Consider the following 21,040-nt stretch of genomic DNA (forward strand, 5'->3'; position numbering starts at 1 on the left):
AATATCCATGATGAACATAGATGCAAAAATCTTCAATAAAATACTGGCAAACCGATTGCAACAGCACATCAAAAAGCTTGATCCATCACGATCAAGTAGGCTTCATCCTGGGAATGCAAGGCTGGTTCATCATATGCAAGTCTATAAATGTAATCCACCACATAAAGAGAAACATAGACGAAAACCACATAATTATCTCAATAGATGCAGAGAAGGCCTTCAACAAAATTCAACAGCCCTTTATGAGAAAAACTCTCAGTAAACTAGGTATCAATGGAATGTATCTCAAAATAATAAAAGCTATTTACAACAAACCCACTGCCAATATCATACTGAATCGGCAAAAACTGGAAGCATTCCCTTTGAAATGTGGCACAGACAAGGATGCCCTCTCTCATCACTCCTATTCAATATAGTATTGGAAGTTCTAGCCAGAGCAGTTAGGCAAGAAAAAGAAATAAAGGGTATTCAAATAGGAAAGGAGGAAGTCAAATTGTCTCTATTTGCAGATGACATGATTGCATTTTTAGAAGACCCCATTGTCTCAGCCCAAAATCTCCTTAAACTGATAAGCATTGTCAGCAAAGTCTCAGAATAAAAAATCAATATGCAGAAATCGCAAGCATTCCTATACACCAATAATAGACTTAAAGAGAGCCAAATCAAGAACGAACTGCCATTCACAATTGCTACAAAGAGAATAAAATACCTAGGAATACAAGTAACAAAGGATGTAAAGGACCTCTTCAAGGAGAACTACAAACCACTGCTCAAGGAAATGAGAGAGGACACAAACAGGTGGAAAAACCTTCCATACTCATAGTTAGGAAGAATCAATATTGTGAAAATGGCCATACTGCCCAAAGTAATTTATAGATTCAATGCTCTCCTCATCAAGCTACCAATGACCTTCTTCACAGAGCTGGAAAAAACCACCTTAAACTTCATATAAAACCAAAAGAGAGACGCATAGTCAAGACAATCCTAAGCAAAAAGAACAAAGCTGGAAGCATCACACTACCTGACTTCAAACTATACTGCAAGCCTACTGTAATCAAAACAGCATGGTACTGGTACCAAAACAGAGATATAGACCAATGAAACCAAACAGAGGCCTCAGAGACAACACCACACATCTACAACCATCTTTGACAAACCTGACAAAAACAAGCAGTGGTCTTCGACTAACCCAACAAAAACAAGCAATGGGGAAAGGATTCCCTGTTTAATAAATGGTGTTGGGAAAACTGGCTAGCCATATGCAGAAAGCAGAAACTGGACCCCTTCCTGACACTTTACACTAAAATTAACTCCAGATGGATTAAAGACTTAGACATAAGACCTGACACCATAAAAATCTTAGAAGAAAACCTAAGCAAAACCATTCAGGACATAGGTATAGGCAAAGACTTCATGACTAAAACACCAAAAGCATTGTCAACAAAAGCCAAAGTAGACAAATGGCATCTAATTAAACTCCAGAGCTTCTGCACAGCAAATGAAACAATCATTAGCATGAACCAGCAAACAACAGAATGGGAAAAAATGTTTGCAATCTACCCATCTGACAAATGGCTTATATCCAGAATCTACAAAGAACTAAAACATTTTACTAGAAAACACAAAAACAAACAAACCCATTCAAAAGTGGGCAAAGAATATGAACAGGCACTTTTAAAAAGAAGACATATATGTGGCCCAGAAACATATTCAAAAATGTTCGTCATCACTGGTCATTAGAGAAATGTAAATCAAAATCACATTGAGATACCATCTCACATCAGTTAGATTGGCAATCATTAAAAAATCTGGAGAAAACAGATGCTGGTGAGGATATGGAGAAATAAGAATGCTTTTACACTGTTGGTGGGAGTGTAAATTAGTGCAACCATTGTGGAAGACAGTGTCACAATTCCTCAAGGACTTAGAAATTCCATTTGACCCAGCAATCCCATTACTGTTCTATTATAAAGATGAATGTACACATATGTTCACTGTGGCACTATTTACAATAGCAAAGACCTGGAACCAACCCAAATTCCCATTGATGATAGACTGGACAAGGAAAATGTGGCACATATATATACCATGGAGTACTATGCAGCCATAAGAAATGATGAGTTAATGTCTTTGTAGGGACATGGATGAATCTGGAAACCATCATTCTCAGCAAACTGACACAAGAACACAAAATCAAACACTGAATGTTCTCACTGATAGGTGGATGCTGAACAATGAGAACACATGGACACAGGGAGGAGAGCATCACACACTAGGGTCTGTCTAGGGGGTAGGGGAGGGACAGCAGAGGGGGAGGTTGGGGAGAGATAACATGGGGAGAAATGTCAGATACAGGTGACAAGGCATGGAGGCAGCAAACCACCTTGCCATGAATGTACCTATGCAATAATCCTGCATGATCTGTACATGTACCTCAGAACCTAAAGTACAATTTAAAAAAAGTATTCTGCTTAAGGTACATAAAAATGTGAAAAACAGCAACATGGAAAGGATTTTAAGTATTTTACAGTGTTTTTAATAAATAAAGGTGAAAAAGTTGGAGAATTTGAAGAAGAGAGACCTGAACACAATAGAAATTAGCTAAATCTGTGACTTCTGTCAATAAAAGGTGAAATGAAGGGTGAAAAGTTTAGTTCTGGGGTGGCAGTCAATATTTAAAACCCAAGGTCTCTGGTTTTAAACTCTGCACAGAAATAGAAGGGAACTTTTCCTCTCATAAGGGGGCAGTTGGCACACACAAAAAAAGCCAGGACCCTCAAAAGGGCACACTCTTGTTTTAAGAACAGAAAAATTCTGTCCACCACCAGAGAGTGAGTGATGTAAGTATTTCTGTAAGAACTCTGGATAGTCAAAAACAAACTAATAAATTTTAAAAAGCTTTCCTAAAAATTATAACTTTTGCCTCATAAATTATAAATTTTCACCTCTTTATAATCTGAAAGCCCTCAAGTCAAGAAATGAATTTAAGAATTTATCTTAGGTTGATTATTCCATGAAGCACTTGGCAGAATGTATGAGAAACAATTTATCAGAAGCTAGAATTAGCAGTAAAAACAAACAAGAGGATTAGAAACCCAAAAATTTAAGAAGGCAAAATAATCTGATATAAAATATGTTTTAAGTAAGTAAATAAATAAAGTATACATACATAACATGAGTCAGAAATTGGTACATCCTATTGTTCCAATTTCTGACTCATGTTATGTATGTATGCTAAGAAATCCCTATGAAAAAAGATATGGTCATTGAAATTTACAAAAAAATAGCAGAATGGATGTGGGTAAAAGGAAGATTAATAAACTAGAAAAACAGGTATCAGAAAATTTACACAGAATAAAGTACAGAAAGATTAATAAATGATAAAAAGAAGAGTCTGAGAGATATGAAGGGTAAGACAGGATGGTCAACTTGTCATAGGACTTACAGGAAAGAATAGATAAACGGTAGGAAAGATCATAGACAATGAGATAATAGCCTGGTTTTGAGAAGAATCGTAAATTCTAAATAAGATAAATAAAACTAAATTTATTTCTAAATATAGTGTAATAAAGTTCTTAACACCAAAAAGAAAAAGGTCTAAAAACAAGCGCAAGATAAAAGAAATGTTATACATTAAAAATAACATTTAACTAATAACCAATTTCTTATAGCAATAATAAAAAACAGATGATAATGAAAATAGCTTTATAGCAATGAAACAAAGTACATACTGATCCAGAATTCTGCAACCAAATAAATTATCATCTACTATTGGGTGCAAAATTAAAATATTTTTAATAAAAACTGCCATTAATTACAATTATTGAAAACTAAAGAATGTACTTTTGAAATAGAGAAAAAAGGAGAATTCAAATTAACAAAATACAAAATGAAAAACTAGAAGATGCCCACAAACACAGTCATTAAAAGAATAACACATATAAAGAAAAAAAAAAAGCAGAATTTGATTTTGGGAAATTAAAGTGAATCACCAGAGACAGTGCAGATAAATTAAAAATTAATCAACTCACAAATATTAATGTCCCTTTCTACCACCGAAAAAATAGAATAGAAAATATTATGCCACTCTCTAGTGCAACAAAAAACCATCTACAAATTGAGTTAGCAAAAATCTTCATGGAGAAAAAATTTGAAATCTTAACAATGGCATAGAAATGGATCTGAATAAATGGAGGGAATATACCAATCACAACGAGTTATTTACATTTCTCAGCTTAACATTGTGACCCTCTGCATGCTTACATATTTGTGAACTCTCAGTAAACTATATAATTTCTTCAACTTTATTTTGTAATTTTTGCACACGTTATTTTCCAGGTTGAATCTTATATTTTGAATATATTAATTCTAACTGATATCGACACTTTATTTCAAGAAAATAGTTGTAACTATAGACCTTAACATCAACTCAATATAACAAAAGGCACAAACATATTAAATTAGTGTACTAATACTAACTTTATAAAAACTGACTTATTTCTGTTTATATTTGGTTTATTAAATCAGAATGTTACTCTGAGTGTGAGATAGTTTATATTCTTTGCCAACACTTGAAGTTAATAGACATATTAGTCCTGCCAATCATTTAAATTAGTCTTTGCCTGATTACCAATAAAATTAAGCATCTCTTTATATAATAATTAGCAATCCAGATTATCTTTTTTGTGAATTGCTTGCTCATATACTTTGGCCCATGAATTTTTTTTTTTTAATTTTAAATTCTGGTTTACAAATGCAGAACATGTAGGTTGGTTATACAGGTATACGTGTGCCATGGTGGTTTGCTGAACCTATCAACCCATTATCTAGGTTTTAGTCCCTGCATACATTAGCTATTTGGTCTAATGCTCTACCTCCCCTCAAACCCCACACTCTGAAAGGTTCTTGTGTGTGTTGTTCCCCTCCCTGTGTCCATGTGTTCTCATTATTCAACTCCCACTTATAAGTGAAAAAATGTGATGTTTGGTTTTCTGTTCCTGTGTTAGTTTGCCGAGGATGATGGCTTCCAGGTTTATCCATGTCCCTGTGAAGGATATTATCTCATTCCTTTTTATGGATGCATAGTATTCTATGATGTAAATGTACTACATTTTCTTTACCCAATCTATCATTGATGGGTAATGATAGACCAACCCAATGATGGTTCCATGTTTTTGCTATTGTAAATAGTGCTGCAGTAAATATATGTGTGCATGTGCCTTTATAGTAGAATGATTTATGTTCTTTTGGGTATACACCCAGTAATGGATTTGCTGGGTCAACTGGTATTTCTGGTTCTAGATCCTGGTATTTCTGGTTCTAGAAGACATTGAGGAATCTAGAAGACAGCTGGGTCAACTGGTATTTCTGGTTCTAGATCCTGGTATTTCTGGTTCTAGAGGACAGTGAGGAATTGCCACGCTGTCTTTCACAATGGTTGAACTAGTTTACACTCCCACCAACAATGTAAAAGCGTTCCTATTTCTCTATCCATATCCCCTTGAGCATTTGTTGTATCCTGACTTTAATGATTGCCATTCTAACTGGTGTGAAATAATATCTCACTGTGGTTTTGATTTGCATTTCTGTAATGACCAATGATGATGAGCTTTTTTCATGTGTTTCTTGGCCACATAAATGTCTTCTTTTGAGAAGTGTCTGTTCATATCCTTCACACACTTTTTGAACTTCAGTAATCACCATTCTGACTGGCATAAGATGGTATGTTATTGCGGCTTTGATTTGCATTTCTCTAATGATCAATGATGTTGAGCTTTTCTTCATATGTTTATTGGCTACATAAATGTCTTGAGAAGTGTCTTTTACATCCTTTGCCCACGTTTTGATGGGATTGTTTGTTTATTTACTGTAAATTTGTTTAATTCCTTGTAGATTCTGGATATTAGCTCTTTGTCAGATGGGTCGCTTGCAAAAGTTTTCTACTATTCTCTAGGTTACCTGTTCACTCTGATGATAGTTGCTTTGATTTAATTAGATCCCATTTGTCAATTTTGGCTTTTGGTGCAATTGCTTTTGGTGTTTTATTCATGAAGTCTTTGCCCATGCCTATGTCCCAAATGTATTGCCTAGGTTTTCTTCTAGGTTGTCTTGGTTTGGAGTTTTACATTTAACTCCTCAATCCATCTTGAGTTAATTTTTTTATAAGGTGTAAGGAAGAGGTCCAGTTTTAGTTTTCTGTATATGGCTAGCCAGTTTTCCCAGCGTAATTTATTAAATACGGAATCCTTTTCCCATTGCTTGTTTTTTTTTGTTTGTTTGTTTTTTTTTTACATTGGTGCTGGCTGGCCTGGGCCCTCTCTTTTTTTTTTTTTTTTTTTTTTTGAGAGAGAGAAAGAAAGAAAGAGAAAGAAAAAGGGGGAGAGAGAACAGGATTCTTGCTCTATTGCCCAGGCTGGAATGCAATCTAAAAATATGTATTAAAAACCTCTTTTATGCCAATAATTGTACTTAAGAACGGAGACAGGAAGGAATAAGGGAAGAAAATAACAAACAAACAGCCAACCAATATTTCATTTAAGTCTGTGAAATGCTATGCAAATGCTGAAGAGTGATTTACTTCCAATTTTCCAATTATGTGGTCACTTTCAAAATAGGTGTAATGTGATATTGAGAAAAATGTATGTTTTGTGGACCTGGGGTGGAGAATTCTATAAATATTCACTAAGTTTACTTATTCCAGGTCTAAGTTCAAATCATAGATGTCCCTATTAATTTTCTATGTCATTGATCCATCGAATATTAACAATATGGTGTCAAAATCTCCCGCTAGTATTGTGCAGGAGTCCAGGTCTCTTTATAAGTCATTAAGAACTTGTCTTACGTATCTGGGTGCTCCTGTATTGAGTGCATATATATTTATAATCATTAACTCCTGTTGTTGCATTGATCCTTTTACCGTTATGTAATGTCCTTCTTTGTTTCTTTTAGTCTTTGTTACTATTAAAGTCTATTTTGTGAGAGACGAAAGTTAAAACTCCTGTATTTTTTTCTTTTTGTTTTTGCTCTCCATTTAATTGGTGAATCTTCCTCCATCCCTTTGTTTTGAGTCTTTATTTGTCGTTGCTTGTGAAAGATCTGGATACAGTGTACCGATGGGTTTTGACTTTTTATTCAATTTACCTGTCTGTGTCTTTGATTGGGGCATTTAATCCATTTAAATTTAGAATTAATATTAATATTTGTGAGTTCAATATTGTCATTTAATGCTAGCTGGCTATTTTGCCCATTAGTTGATGTAGATTCTTCATTATAGAGATACTCTTTACGTTTTGGTAAGTTTTTGGGATGACTGATAATGGTTGCTCCTTTCTGTTTGTAGTACTTCTTTCAGAAGCTCTTGTAAAGCACGCCTGGTGGTGATGAAATCGCTGAGTGCTTGCTTGTTCATGAAAAATTTTCTTTTTCCTTCACTTATAAAGCTTAGTTTAGCAGGATATGAAATTCTGGGTTGAAAATTCTTTTCTTTGAGGATATTGAATATTGACCCCTACTCTCTTCTAGTTTGTAGAGTTTCTGGTGAGAGGTCTGCTGTGAGTCTGATAGGCTTCCCTTTATGGGTAACGTGACCTTTCTCTCTAGCTGCCCTTAGAATTTTCTCCTTTATTTCAACCCTAGTGAATCTAGCGATTATGTGTCTTGGAGTTGCTCTACTTGAGAAATATTGAGAAATATCTTTTAGATGTTCCCTGGATTAGCTGGAGTTAAGTATTGTTCTGCCCTACTAGATTAGGAAAGTTTTCCTGAATAATATACTGAAGAATATTTTCCAACTTGGATTCATTCTCTTCATGACATTCATGGATACCTATCAATCGTAAATTAGGTCTTTTCATATAGTCCCATATTTCTTGGAGACTTTGCTCATGCCTTTTTACTCTTTCTTCTCTAATCTTGTCTTCTCATTTCATTTCATTAAGTTGGTCTTCGACCTCTGATATACTTTCTTCTGCTTGATCAATTCGACTGTTAAAACCTGTGCATACTTCACGGAGTTCTTGTATTGTATTCTTCAGTTCCATAAATTCACTTATATTCCTTTCTAAATTGTCTATTCTCGTTAGGATTTCTTCAAATCTTTTTTCAAGGTTCTTAGTTTCTTTACATTGGGCTAGAACATGTTCTTTTAAGTCACTAAAGTTCCTTATTATCCACTTTCTGAAGCCTAAGTCTGTTAATGGAATGCACTCGTTCTCAATCAGGTCTTGTTCTCTTGTTGATGAGGAACTGTGATCACCTGTAGAAGGAGAGGCATTCCGATCTTGGGTATTCTCAGCCTTCTTATGCTGGTTTCTTCCCTTCATTGTGAGTTCATCCACCTGTTGTCTTTGTAATTGCCTACTTTCAAATTAGGTCTCTGAGTGGACGTCCAACTTGTTGATTCCCAGAGCCGAAATCTGAGCAACCCACTGCACTGGCCAAAACAGCGGCATCAAGATTCGTGGTGCTTTTCTGCCCGGGAATCCCCAGTCTGGCTTCCCTCTTGAGTCCCTTCTTCAATCAGGTAAATGGGCAACTCTGCCTTCCCGGAGCTCCAAACATTGATCAGTCCCATTCACTCCACCAAAAACCGCTGTGCAGGGGCGTGGGCAAAACCGCAATGCTGGCCACAAGAGTCGCCCTGGCGACCTGTGGGGCTCCTCTGCTGGGAATCTTCCAGTCCGTGGGTAACAAAAATTCATCTGAAAGTGTGGCGTCCTCTCATTCTGTGCACTTTCTCTGGGAGCTACAATCCTGAGCTGACAGTGATCAGCTATCTTGGATCTTTCCCCCATTGCTTGTTTTTGTTAGGTTTGTGGAAGATCAGATGTTTTAGATGTGTGGTGTTATTTATGAGGTCTCTGTTCCGTTTCATTGGTCTACATGTCTGTTTTGGTACCAGTAACATGATGTTTTGGTTACTGTAGCTTTGTAATATAGTTTGAAGTCAGGTAGTGTGATGCCTCCAGCTTTCTTCTTTTGCTTAGGATTTTTATGGCTATACGGGCTTTTCTTTGTTTCATATGAAATTTACAGATGTTTTCTACTTCTGTGAAGAATGTCAATGATAGTTTGATGGGAATAGCACTGAATCTATTAATTACTTTGGGCAGTATGGCCATTTTTGTATTGATTCTTGCTATCCATCAGGATGGAATGTTTTTACGATTATGTCCTCTCTTATTTCCTTGAGCAGTGGTTTGTAGTTCTCCTTGAAGCGGTCCTTCACATCCCTGTTAGCTGTATTCCTAGGCATTTTATTCTATTTGTAGCAATTGTGAATAGGAATTCATTCATGATTTGGCTTTCTGCTTGTCTATTGGTGTAAAGGAATGCTTGTGATTTTTTCACATTGATTTTTGTATCAATTTAATTTTCTTATTAGCTTCAGGAGTTTTTCAGCTGAAATGATGGGGTTTTCTAAATATAGAATCATGTGGTCTGCAAATTGAGACAATTTGACTTTTTTTCTTCCTATTAAATACCTTTTATTTATTTCCCTTGCCTGACTGGCTTGGCCAGAACTTCTAATACTATATTGAATAGGAGTGGTGAGAGGGGGCATTCTTGTCGTGTGCCAGTTTTCAATGGGAATGCTTCCAGTTTTTGCCCAGTCAGTATGATATTGGCTTTGGGTTTGTCATAAACAGTTATTATTTTGAGATATGTTCCATCAATACCTAGCTTATTGGGAGTTTTTAACATAAAGGGATATTAAATATTATCAAAGGCTTTTTCTGCATCCATTGAAATAGTCTTGTGGTTTTTGTCATTGGTTCTGTTTATGTGATGGATGACATTTATTGCTTTGCATATGTTTGACCAGCCTTGCATCCCAGGGATGAAGCTGACTTGATTATGATGTGTAAGCTTTTTGATGTGCTGATGGATTAGGTTTGGCAGTATTTTAATGAGGATATTCACATCGAAGTTCATCAGAGATACTGGCCTAAAGTTTTCTTTTTTGTTGTGTCTCTGCCAGATTTTGGTATTAGGATGATGCTGGCCTCATAAAATGAGTTAGAGAAGAGTCCCTTGTTTTCAGTTGTTTGCAGTAGTTTCAAAAGGAATGGTACCAGCTCCTCTTTGCACCTGTGGTAGAATTCAGCTGTGAATCTGTCTGGTCCCGGGTTTTTTTTGGTTAATAGGCTGTTAATTACTGCCTCAATTTCAGAACTTGTTATTGGTCTATTCAGGGATTTGATTTCTTTCTGGTTTAGTCTTGGGAGAGTGTATGTGCCCAGGAATTTATCCATTTTTTTCTAGATTTTCTAGTTTATTTGCATACAGGTGTTTATAGCATTCTCTCATTGTACTTGGTATTTCTGTGGAGTCAGTGGTGCTATCCCCTTTATCATTTTTATTGCATCTACTTGATTCTTCTCTCTTTTCTTCTTTATTATTCTAGCTAGTGGTCTATGTATTCTGTTATTTTTTTCCAAAAAAACAGCTCCTGAATTTATTGATTTTTTGAAGGGTTTTTTTTGTGTATCTATCTCCTTCAGTTCTGCTCTGATCTTAGTTATTTGTTGTCTTCTGCTAGCTTTTGGATTTGTTTGCTGTTGCTTCTCTAACTCTATTAATTGTGGTATTAGGGTGTCAATTTGAGATTAAGCATTTAGTTAAGCAATGTGAGCATTTAGTGCTATAAATTACCCTCTTAACACTAATTTATCTGTGTCCCAGAGATTCTTGTATGTTGTCTCTTCATTCTCACTGGTTTCAAAGAACTTCCTTATTTCTGCCTTAATTTCATTATTCACCCAGGAGTAAATCATAAGCAGGTTGTTCAATTTCCATGCATTTGTGTGGTTTTGAGTGAGTTTCTTAATCCTAAATTCCAATTTGATTGCACTGAAGTCTGAGAGACTGTTATCATATTAATTATTTTACATTTGCTGAGAAATGTTTTACTTCCAATTACATGGTTTATTTTAGAATAAGTGCCATGTGGCACTGAAAATAATGTATATTCTGTTGATTTGGAGTGGAGAGTTCTGTAGAGGTCTGTTAGGTTTACTTGATCCAGAGCTGAGTTCAAGTCCTGAATATCCTTGTTAAATTTCTGTCTCATTGATCTACCTAATATTGGCAGTGGGGTGTTGAAGTTTCTCACTGTTATTGTGTGGAAGTCTAAGTCTCTTTGTAGGTCTCTAAGAACTTGTTTTATGAATCAGCGTGCTCCTGTGTTGGGTGCACATATATAGAGAATAGTTAGCTCTTGTGGTTGAATCAATCCCTTTACAATTATGTAATGTCCTTCTTTCTATATTTATGTTTGTTGATTTAAAGTCTGTTTTATCAGAAATTAGGAGTGCAACCCCGGCTTTTTTCTGCTTTCCATTTGCTTGGTAAATTTTCCTCCATCTCTTTATTTTGAGACAATGTGTGTCTTTGCAAGTGAGATGAGTCTCCTGAATACAGCACACCAATGGATCTTGACTCTTTAACCAATTTTCCAGTCTGTGCTTTTAATTGGGACATTTAGACCATTTACATTTAAGTTGAATATTGTTATGTGTGAATTTGGTCCTGTCATTATGATGTTACCTGATTACTTGCATATTAGTTGATGCAGTTTCTTCATAGTGTCTTTGGTCTTCATATTTTGGTGTGTTTTGCTGTGGCTGGTACGGATTTTTCTTCCCATTTTTGTTATTCCATATTTACTATCCATATTCCTTCAGGATCTCTTGCAAAGCAGGCCTGGTGGTAATTAAATCCTTCAGCATTTGCTTGTCTGAAAAGGATTTTATTTCTCCTTTGCTTATGAAGCTTAGTTTGGCTGGATATAAAATTCTGGGTTGAAAATTTTTCTTTAATAATGTTAAATATTGGTCTCTACTCTCTGCTGGCTTGTAGGTTTCTGCTGAGAGGTCTTCTGTTAGTCTGATGGGCTTCCCTTTGTTGGTGACCTGGCCTTTTTCTCTGGCTTCCCTTAACATTTTTTTCTTCATTTTGACCTTAAAGAATCTAATGATTATGTGTCTTGGGGTTGATCTTCTCACGGAGCATGAGTGGTGTTCTCTGTATTTCCTGAATTTGGATGTTAGCCTGTCTTGCTCACTTGGAGAAGTTCTCCTGGATAATATCCTGAAGTGTGTTTTTCAACTTGGTTTCATTCTCCTCATCTCATTCAGGTACTCCAATCAATCATGGTTTGGTCTTTTTACAAAGTCCCATATTTTTCTGAGGTTTCATTTGTTCATTTTCATTCTCTTTTCTCTAATCTTGTCTACATGCTTTATTTCAGCACGATGGCATAAAACTCTGATATCCTTTCTTCCACTTGGTCAATTTGGCTATAGATACTTGTGTATGCTTCATGATGTTTTCTTGCTGTGTTTTTCAGCTCCATCAGGTCATTTATCTTCCTCTCTAAATTGGTTATTCCAATAAGCAGCTCCTGTAACCATTAATCAAGGTTCTTAGCTTCTTTGCATTGGGTTAGAACATGCTCTTTTAGCTCAGTGGAGTTTGTTATTACCCACCTTCTGAAGCCTACTTCTGTTATTTTGTCCATCTCATCCTCTGTCCATCTCATCCTCCCTCAAGTTCCATGCCCTTGCTGTAGAGATGTTGTAATAATTTGGAATAGACACATTCTGGCCTTTTGAGTTTTTAGTGTTTTTTTTTCATTGACTCTTTTCAATCTTCATGAGTTTGTCTAGTTTCAATCTTTGAGGATGCCCATACTTGGATGGGGCTTTTGTGGGGACTTCCTTTTGTTGATGTTGTTGTTGTTGCTTTCTGTTTGTTTTTCTCTCAATGGTCAGGTGTCTCTTCTGTGGCACTACTGCAGTTTGCTAGGGGTTTGCTTCAGGTCCTATTCATCTGATTCATTCCCACATGTGGATATGTCATTCGAGGAGACTGGAGAACAGCAAAGATGGGTGCCTGCTTCTTCTTCTGGAATCTCTGAACACTGGTCTGATGCCAGTAATGCTCCTATATAGGGTGTCTGACAACCCCTGTTGGAGGGTCTCACCCACTTAGGTGGCATGGGAGCAGGACTCATTTAATGAAGCACTTTGACTATTCCTTGGTGGAGGGGGTGTGCTTCACTTGGGGGAACCCCCTCATCTGGGCTGCCCACATTCCTCAGAACTAGCAGAAGGAAAGACTAAGTCTGCTGGTCTCTGGAGACTATGGCCACACTTCCCTCTAGAGGTTCAGGCCCAGGGAGATCAGAGTAATGTCCCTGAGTCCCTGGCTGGAGTTGCTGAAGTTCCTGCAGGGATGTCCTGTCCAGTGAGGAGGGATGGGTCAGGGTGGGACCTGAAGAGGCACTCTGGTCACAGTCTGCCACAGCCATTGTCTTGGGCTTTGGGGGATACCTCTTGGGACCAAGCTGTCTAGCCTCCCTGGCTCCAGGAAGGGAAAAGCATGGCCTGGAGCTATAGAGATGGCTACCACCTTTCCCCTATCCTGGGATCTTAGGCAGGTATCAGTCACCGTGTTGGCTGCTGCCCCTCCTCCAAGGAGCTCAAATGGCTTAGATAGTAGGCAGCTGCAGCTGTGGTGCTGGTGTCCATCCCCCCACAACCCCCAAACTCGGCAGGCTTAAGCAGATTCTAACTGAGTGTCTGCTGAGAATCTGCACAGCTCCATGGCTGGGACTCTAGGCCCCAGTGGCCTGGGCTCACATGTGAGATCTTTTAATCCATTGGTTGTACAGTTCCATGGAAAAAGCATGGTTTCCCAGGTTGGGTATCATGTTTACTCACTGTCTCCCTTGGCTGGGGGTGGGGATGGGTGCTCCCCTGCCCTGTGTGGCTCTCAGGTGGGCTGCAGCACTGTGTTGCTCTTCCTTCCTCTCTGTGGGTCATGTCAGTAACCTAGTCAGTTCTGATGACAGAATCTGGATACCTCGGTTGCCAGTGCAGGATTCTCATGCTGTGAAGGTTCTTTTCTTTCTTTTTTTTTTTTCTTGAAGAAAGAAAGAAAGAAAAAAAAAGAATGAAGAAGAGGAAGAAAAAGGAAAAGAAAGAGAGAGAGAGAATAGGAGTATTGCTTTCTTGCCCAGGCTAGAATGCAGTTTAGTAATGGGTATTGAAAACCTCTTTTATACCAATGATTATACTTAATGATGTAGACAGGAAGGAATAAGGGAAGAAAATAACAAACAAGCAGCCAACCAATATTTCATTTAAACCTATGGAATGCTATGCGATTACTGAGGAGTGATTTACTTCCAATTATGTAGTCACTTTTGGAATAGGTGTGAGGTGGTAATGAATGTTTTGTGTATTTGAAGTGGAGAGTTCTATAAATGTTTATTAAGTTTACTTGTTCCGGATCTGAGTTCAAGTCCTTGTTAATTTTCTGTCTCGTCGATCTATAGAATCGTTAGCTCTTCTTGTTACATTGATCCTTTTGCCATTATGTAATGTCCTTCTTTGCCTCTTTTGATCTTTGTTGCTTTAAAGTCTACTTTATCAGAGGCAAGAATTGCATCTCCTGCTTTTTGTTTATTTATTTTTAGTCTCTATTTGGTTGGTAAATCTTCCTCCTTCTCTTTGTTTTGAGTCTTTGTGTATCATTGCATGTGAGCATACCGATGGGTTTTGGCTTTTTATCCAATTAGAATATATATAAGTTTAATACTGGCATTTGATGCTAGCTGGCTGTTTTGCCCATTAGTTGGTGTAAATTTTTCATTGTGTTAATGTTCTTTGCTTTTTGATATATTTTTGGAAAGGCTGATATTGGTTGTTCCTTTATATGTATAGTGCTTCTTTCCGAAGCTCTTGTAAAGCAGGCCTGGTGGTGGTGAAATCTCTAAGTACTTGTTTGTTCACAAAAGATTTAATTTTTCCTTCACTCATAAAGCTTAGTTTGGCTGGATATGAAATTCTGGGTTGAAAGTTCTTTTCTTTAAGGATCTTAAATATTGGTCCCCACTCTTTTCTGGCTTTTAGGGTTTCTGCTGAGAGATCTGCTGTAAGTCTGATAGGTTTCCTTTATGGGTAACCTGACCTTTCTTTCTGGCTGCCCTTAGTATTTTATCCTTCATTTCAACCCTAATAAATCTGGCGATTATGTGTCTTGGGGTAGGTCTTCTTGAAGGATATCTTTGTGGTGTTCTCTGTATTACCTGGAGTTGAATATTACCCTGCCTTGTTAGGTTGGGAACGTTTTCCTGAATGATATCCTGAAGAGTATTTTCCAACTTGGATTCATTTGTCACATTCAGGTACACCTATCAAATGTAAATTAGGTCTTTTCACATAGTCCTATATTTCCTGGAGACTTTGTTCATTCCTTTTTATCCTTTTTTCTCCAATCTTGTCTTCTCGTTTCATTTCACTGAGCTGGTCCTCGACTTCTGATATCCTTTCTTCTGCTTGATCAATTTGACTGTTTAAACTTGTGCATGCTTCACGAAGTTCTCGTGTTGTGTTTTTCAGCTCCATCAATTCACTTATATTCCTCTCTAAATTATCCATTCTCGTTAACATTTCGTCAAACCTTTTTTCAAGGTTCTTAGTTTCTTTGCATTGGGTTAGAACAAGTTCTTTTAATTCCCAGAAGTTTCTTATCACCCACCTTTTGAAACCTGCTTCTGTTATTGGAACACACTCGTTCTCCATTAAGCCTTGTTCCGTTATGATGAGGAATTGCGATCCCCTGTAGAGGGAGAGGCATTCTGGTTTTGAGTATTCTCTGCCTTTTTAGGCTGGTTTCTTCCCTTCATTATATATTTATCCCTCTGTCGTCTTTGTAATTACCGACTTTCTAACTAGGTCTCTGAGCAGATGTCCAACTTGTTGATTCCCAGTGCCAAAATTGAGCAATCCACTGTGCCAGCCAAAACAGTGGTGTTAAGATTGATGGTGCATGTCTGCCTGGGAATCTCCGGACTCTGCACCAAGAACTGCCATGCTAAGATGCCAGCAAAACTGCCGCACTGGCCACAAGAGTTGCTCTGGTGACCCGTGGGGCTCCTCCGCTGGGAATCTCTTGGTCCGTGAGCAACAAATATTCGTCTGAAAGTGTGGCATCCTCTTGTTCTCTGCGCTTTCACTGGGAGCTACGTGCCCGAGCTGCTAGTGATCAGCCATCTTGGATCTCTCTCCCCCATGATGGTTCTTTTCAATGGACGCCTCATATTGCTGCTGCTTCTACTTGGCCATTTTGGCCCCACCCCCTACTATTGCCCATTTTCCAAAGGGATAATTCAGTAAGAATTTCCTGGGACAAGTAAGACAAGCTCACAAGTCTTCACTGAGGAGACCTCAGCCTCACACCAGAAATATTATTTTTTTAATACACAGAATGTAAGATGGAATTTTATCAAATAAAACTATGAAAATGCAAAAAAAAAAAAAAAGAATTTCCTTGTGTATCCTTTGTAATAATTCTTGTTTGGTTATATGTATTATAAATATATTTCTATAGTTTGTGGCTTTTCTTTTAAGTGTATTTATTGTATTTTTCATCAAATACATTTTAAAATATTTTAAAATAGAATTCAAGATATTTTTCAAGTGTGTGCTTTTGTACTTAAGAATATAGAATATTATAAAGGTATTATTCTTGTATTTGTCAAAAGTTTTAATATTTTAGGTTTATATTATTTTTTAAAGAATCCCTTCATAAAACTCTTGATATTTTATCATAATGTATCCTGACCTAGTCCTTTTTTTTCAAAATTGCTTTAGCTATTCTTCATTCTTAGCTCTATACACTTTAAGATTAGCTTATCTTTTCCTCCTCCTCCAAAAAAAAAGAAAAACTCCTTTTGGGATCTAAATAAAATTACATTAAATTTATAATTAATATAGAGAAAACTAACATCTTTAGAACATTGAGTATTCCAATTTGTGAAAATAATATAGCTCTCCAGTTGCTCAGGTCTTCTCTAATGTTCTCAATAATATTTTACAATTTTTCTATAAAGTATCTTAGAGGTTTTGTTGTTACTATGAATACTATATTTACTTATAACATTTTCTAATTAGTCATTACTAGTGTTTAGGAATGCTCATGATTTTTTAAAATGTTGGTCTTACATATAGCAATCTTGCTTTACTCCCTTATTAGTTCTCCGCATTTGTTCTAAGTTCTCTTGTATCTTCTATGTAATTAAGCATATTATCATCAAATAGTAGCTTTTTCTTGGTATTTTCCCATATCTTCTTATTTGCTTTGTTTTTCTTGTTATTTTAGCTAGGACCTACAATGAAATATTTATAGAAAAAAATGACAGCAAAAATCTCACTTTTATTTTTGCCTGGAACTCTTGTTCTTGAAAATGTTTCTAATGTTTCATCATTAAATATAATGGTTTCTTCTAGATTTTGCTAAATCTTGATCAGATTAACAAAGTTTTGATCTATTCCTAATTTAAAGTTTTTTCCTAATCTAAGCAAACATAGAACTTTATTTTTAAAATTTTGCATCTATTAAAGGAATCATGATTTTTCTCCTTTAATGTTTCATTAAGGATTTTAGTATAAATGCTTACTAAATTTGAAACATCCTTACATTATTGGTAAAATTTTTCAATTGTCCTGTATAAGTTGTGAAATACTTAAGAATAATGAATATATGTAATTATATATAATTTATATTTTAGTCTTATGAATACAGTAATTTGAATATAAAAAATATTCAATAATTGTGTACTTTAATAATTATAAGAGAAAAAAATTCTTATTTATAATGTTAAGATATTAGCTCCAAGAATGAAATTACATATGAGTGGGAATACTGAGGAATGTTACAAAGGTATATTAGAACCACTTGAAGAAAAAAAAGTAGCCCCTCTGTTTAGAAATATGATGTGATGGCAAAAGATAATGGAAAAAATGTGAAATGACTTTCTTTTGTGCTTTTTGCCAGTGAAATTTTACAACTGGAAAGTGGAATAAAGATTTGCAGGAGTAAAAGAAAACCCAATACAGTCAAAGAAATGGTCAGAACACCTAATAAATTAACTCAAGTTTTTGGCCCAAAGAGCTACATTTCAAATTACTGAGAGAATTTCTAGGTGTAGTTGCAGAACATACTTGCATAAATTTTCATAAAATCTGATTAATATAGAATAGGACAAATTACCAAATTAGGCAAATATGTTTCTGATCTTCCATTGAAAAAGAATAAAACAGAAACTATTGACCCATTCAATTTAAATTAATTTCAGGAAAAAGTATTGTACTGATTGTTAAACAAAAGACAGGTGCAAAAATACAGGGAAGTTATGATATCTTGAAAGCATTATAAATAAACTTTACAAAACCAATGCAATTTCTTTCCCCTTTTAAAGGAGGTGCTAAAAATGGCAAATAAGAGAAAGAATAGAGACAGCATGTAAATGAATCTCTGCCAAGTATTTCACTTGATAGTATCTGGCATAAGACAGGAATGAGGACCTAGTGATAATATAGATAGGTCAATTTGTATTGGGCTTAATTAAAAAAAAAAAAAAGCTTAAGAATGATGGATTAATATTGTCTTGAAAGGAGGTATCATGGGATTCCTAAGTTTTCTCTTTTGTCCTGGCCCCCGTTCTCTTCAATGTTTTTATCAATAACTTGAAGAGAGACAGAGCATAAGTAACACTTGCAGGTGGATATTGCCTCAAGGTGGGAAGAGAATTAATACATTGAATCACATGCATCCAGCTTGTTGTAAGAATTAAGAACAGTTTTGTTTTGATTTTTGGTCTAAGTACACTAATAAGTAAGTGCAGACAGTTTAAAAAATTGAGCAAAATCTATGTGAAATTAAAGTGATATTGTGTTATAGCTAGATTAAAAATAAGAAAACCAAAACAAAAGCTACACTTAATGAGATATACATGTCAGGAGCACTTCAGGTGAAAAAGACACAAAGATTCACCTCAAAAAAGCATGAAATAATGAAAAATCTAGTGTTTGTTTTTCAAAACTTTCTAATATAATCCTAGAATATGTGTGATCTATATTGCTGTGTTCTACTCTGGTCATACTCATAAGCAATATTATTGCTGTTTTTAGTTTTTCTCTTCATTTCTAATAGAGACATAGATAACTGGAACACAATTGGAGGAAAAAAAGAAAAAAGTCAAAAAAAATTTTTCTCTGAAGAAAAGGTAGAGCAATTATTGCTGTTTAACCTGGAGAAGACTCAGATGTCACGCAAAAGCAGTCTTTAAATATTTAAAAGACAATTGAAGAGCAGTTAAATAATTTATGTCTGTCCCAAGAGGACTTAAGTATAATGAAATGATGGACCATTATCATGAAATAGAATTTGACTCAGTATACAGAATTAAGATCAAGTTTAGCTGTATAAAAACTGAATCAGCTGTATTAGGTGATAATGATTTCCATATCACTGGGGAGATTGTAAACTATATTACTATGAATCCAAGCTAGGGTTAGACCACAGATTTTCACAGTAAATTTCAACTTTAATATTAATTTTTTCATTTTATTATAAACAATTTTTAACTTGCTTATTGATCTACCCATTTTTTTTTTTACTGATTTTCTCCAATTGTTGATATTCGCCAGCAAAACTATTATTATCTCACAGTTGATAATTTTATGACCTGGCTATATTCACATCATCAAAATTGATGGGGGTAAAAATCATTATCTCTTAGAATATCTCCAAAAGCTGAACTGTTTTCTGGAATTTTATTTCAGGTTTAGCCTTAAAATACTAGTATGGTGAAGTTCTAAATAGTCTAAGTCACAAAATTATTCAGTTAGAAATCACTATCTAATTTAAGTATGAATTAACTGTTACTATAAGGGTTCTTGAACATTTTATTAAACAAGGAAAGAAAAAATGGCTTAGGAAGCTAGTCAGTATAACTAACCACAATATGAATAATCAGAATGTATGTTTACAAAACAAATGTAAGAAGTTTTTAAATTCAATATCATATCAAAAAGCATAATTTAAATTGAGCAGTGGATAAAGTTATTGGCAATAATTGATTGCATTTAGAAATGCCTTTTTAACTATAGTACTACATGCTTTAAACTGTGTCTATACGTTGATAGAATTTGGAATAAAATGGCAAAGCAGTACATTTCATTAGTCATAATTTTGTTTCACCTTGCTCAGTACCTACTATATGACAGGCACTGTTTACTGACATATCACAGATTCTATTAAGAAAGTTCATAATCAAGTAAACTAACATAGCTGAACATATGATTATCAAGTATACTAACAAAGTATACAAATTTTCATATAGGACTTTTTATAAACGTATTTTTAGTTAAATGGCATGTTAAACATTTTAACTTAAAGAAGACAATTTTTTTTTGGAATCCATATTCCTTATTATTTATTTTCTATGAGAATAATAGAAATACCTCATGTATGGACATCATAACATCTATGTAAATTTCTCAAAAGAAATATTTTCTTTTTGCTGAATTCTCATCTATGTATATTCAGAGCTCTGTTTAATGAATTCTCTAAAATACACAACTTCAAACTTCACAACATGTTAGTATAAGAATAAACATTTAAATATTTAATTTAATTTTTAAAAAAAGAAGGGCTGCTGAAGTTTTATACGCTGTCAAAAGCAAGAAATAATAGCTGTCTCATCAGAAGAGAAAATGTTAAAAACACACAAAGTTGTTTTATAAAATGGAAAAGAGGCCATTTAGTATGAGCACAAACATGTCAATAATCTGTGAAGAAAATATGGCTTTGTCTAATTATTAGAGTTTGCAACAAAGACTGAATAATCAATGAATCAATTCTTAAATTGTGATTCATATATTATTTAAGAAGGCAGGGGAAAAGATAACTTAGAAACATTCCAAACAAAACAGGTTTAATGTTAAAACATTGATTCCTAAAGTCATGTTTCAAATACCTGACAAACAGAAAAATAAGCTCTTAATTTAAAGTTGTGAATTCATGATCTAAAATAAATTGTTCATCAATTTAGTTCAAGTGAGTTACCAAATAATTGAAGTTTGGATGTTTTAAAAGATTTTTTAAGAAAAAATTACTTCGTTTTATAGAAACAGCATTTTCAAACTTAAAGAAATTTAAACAAAAAGATACTGAAAGCAAGTTGAAA

General features: G+C 35.1%; 1 protein-coding gene across 1 annotated transcript in view; it reads right to left on the reverse strand.

Moving 5' to 3' along the window:
* The window catches only part of CENPW (centromere protein W), a 369,844-nt gene that overhangs the window by 189,144 nt on the left and 159,660 nt on the right, over positions 1–21,040 (reverse strand). The window contains exon 4 of the mRNA XM_064360717.1: positions 13,725–13,926. Within this exon, the coding sequence (XP_064216787.1) occupies positions 13,725–13,826 (102 nt within the window). The 5' untranslated portion in view covers positions 13,827–13,926. The remainder of the gene's footprint in view (positions 1–13,724; positions 13,927–21,040) is intronic.

This window comes from Aotus nancymaae, unplaced genomic scaffold (assembly GCF_030222135.1).
Source record: "Aotus nancymaae isolate 86718 unplaced genomic scaffold, 86718_ANA_hifiasm-v0.15.2.pri h1tg000040l, whole genome shotgun sequence".
Lineage (NCBI taxonomy): Eukaryota > Metazoa > Chordata > Mammalia > Primates > Aotidae > Aotus > Aotus nancymaae.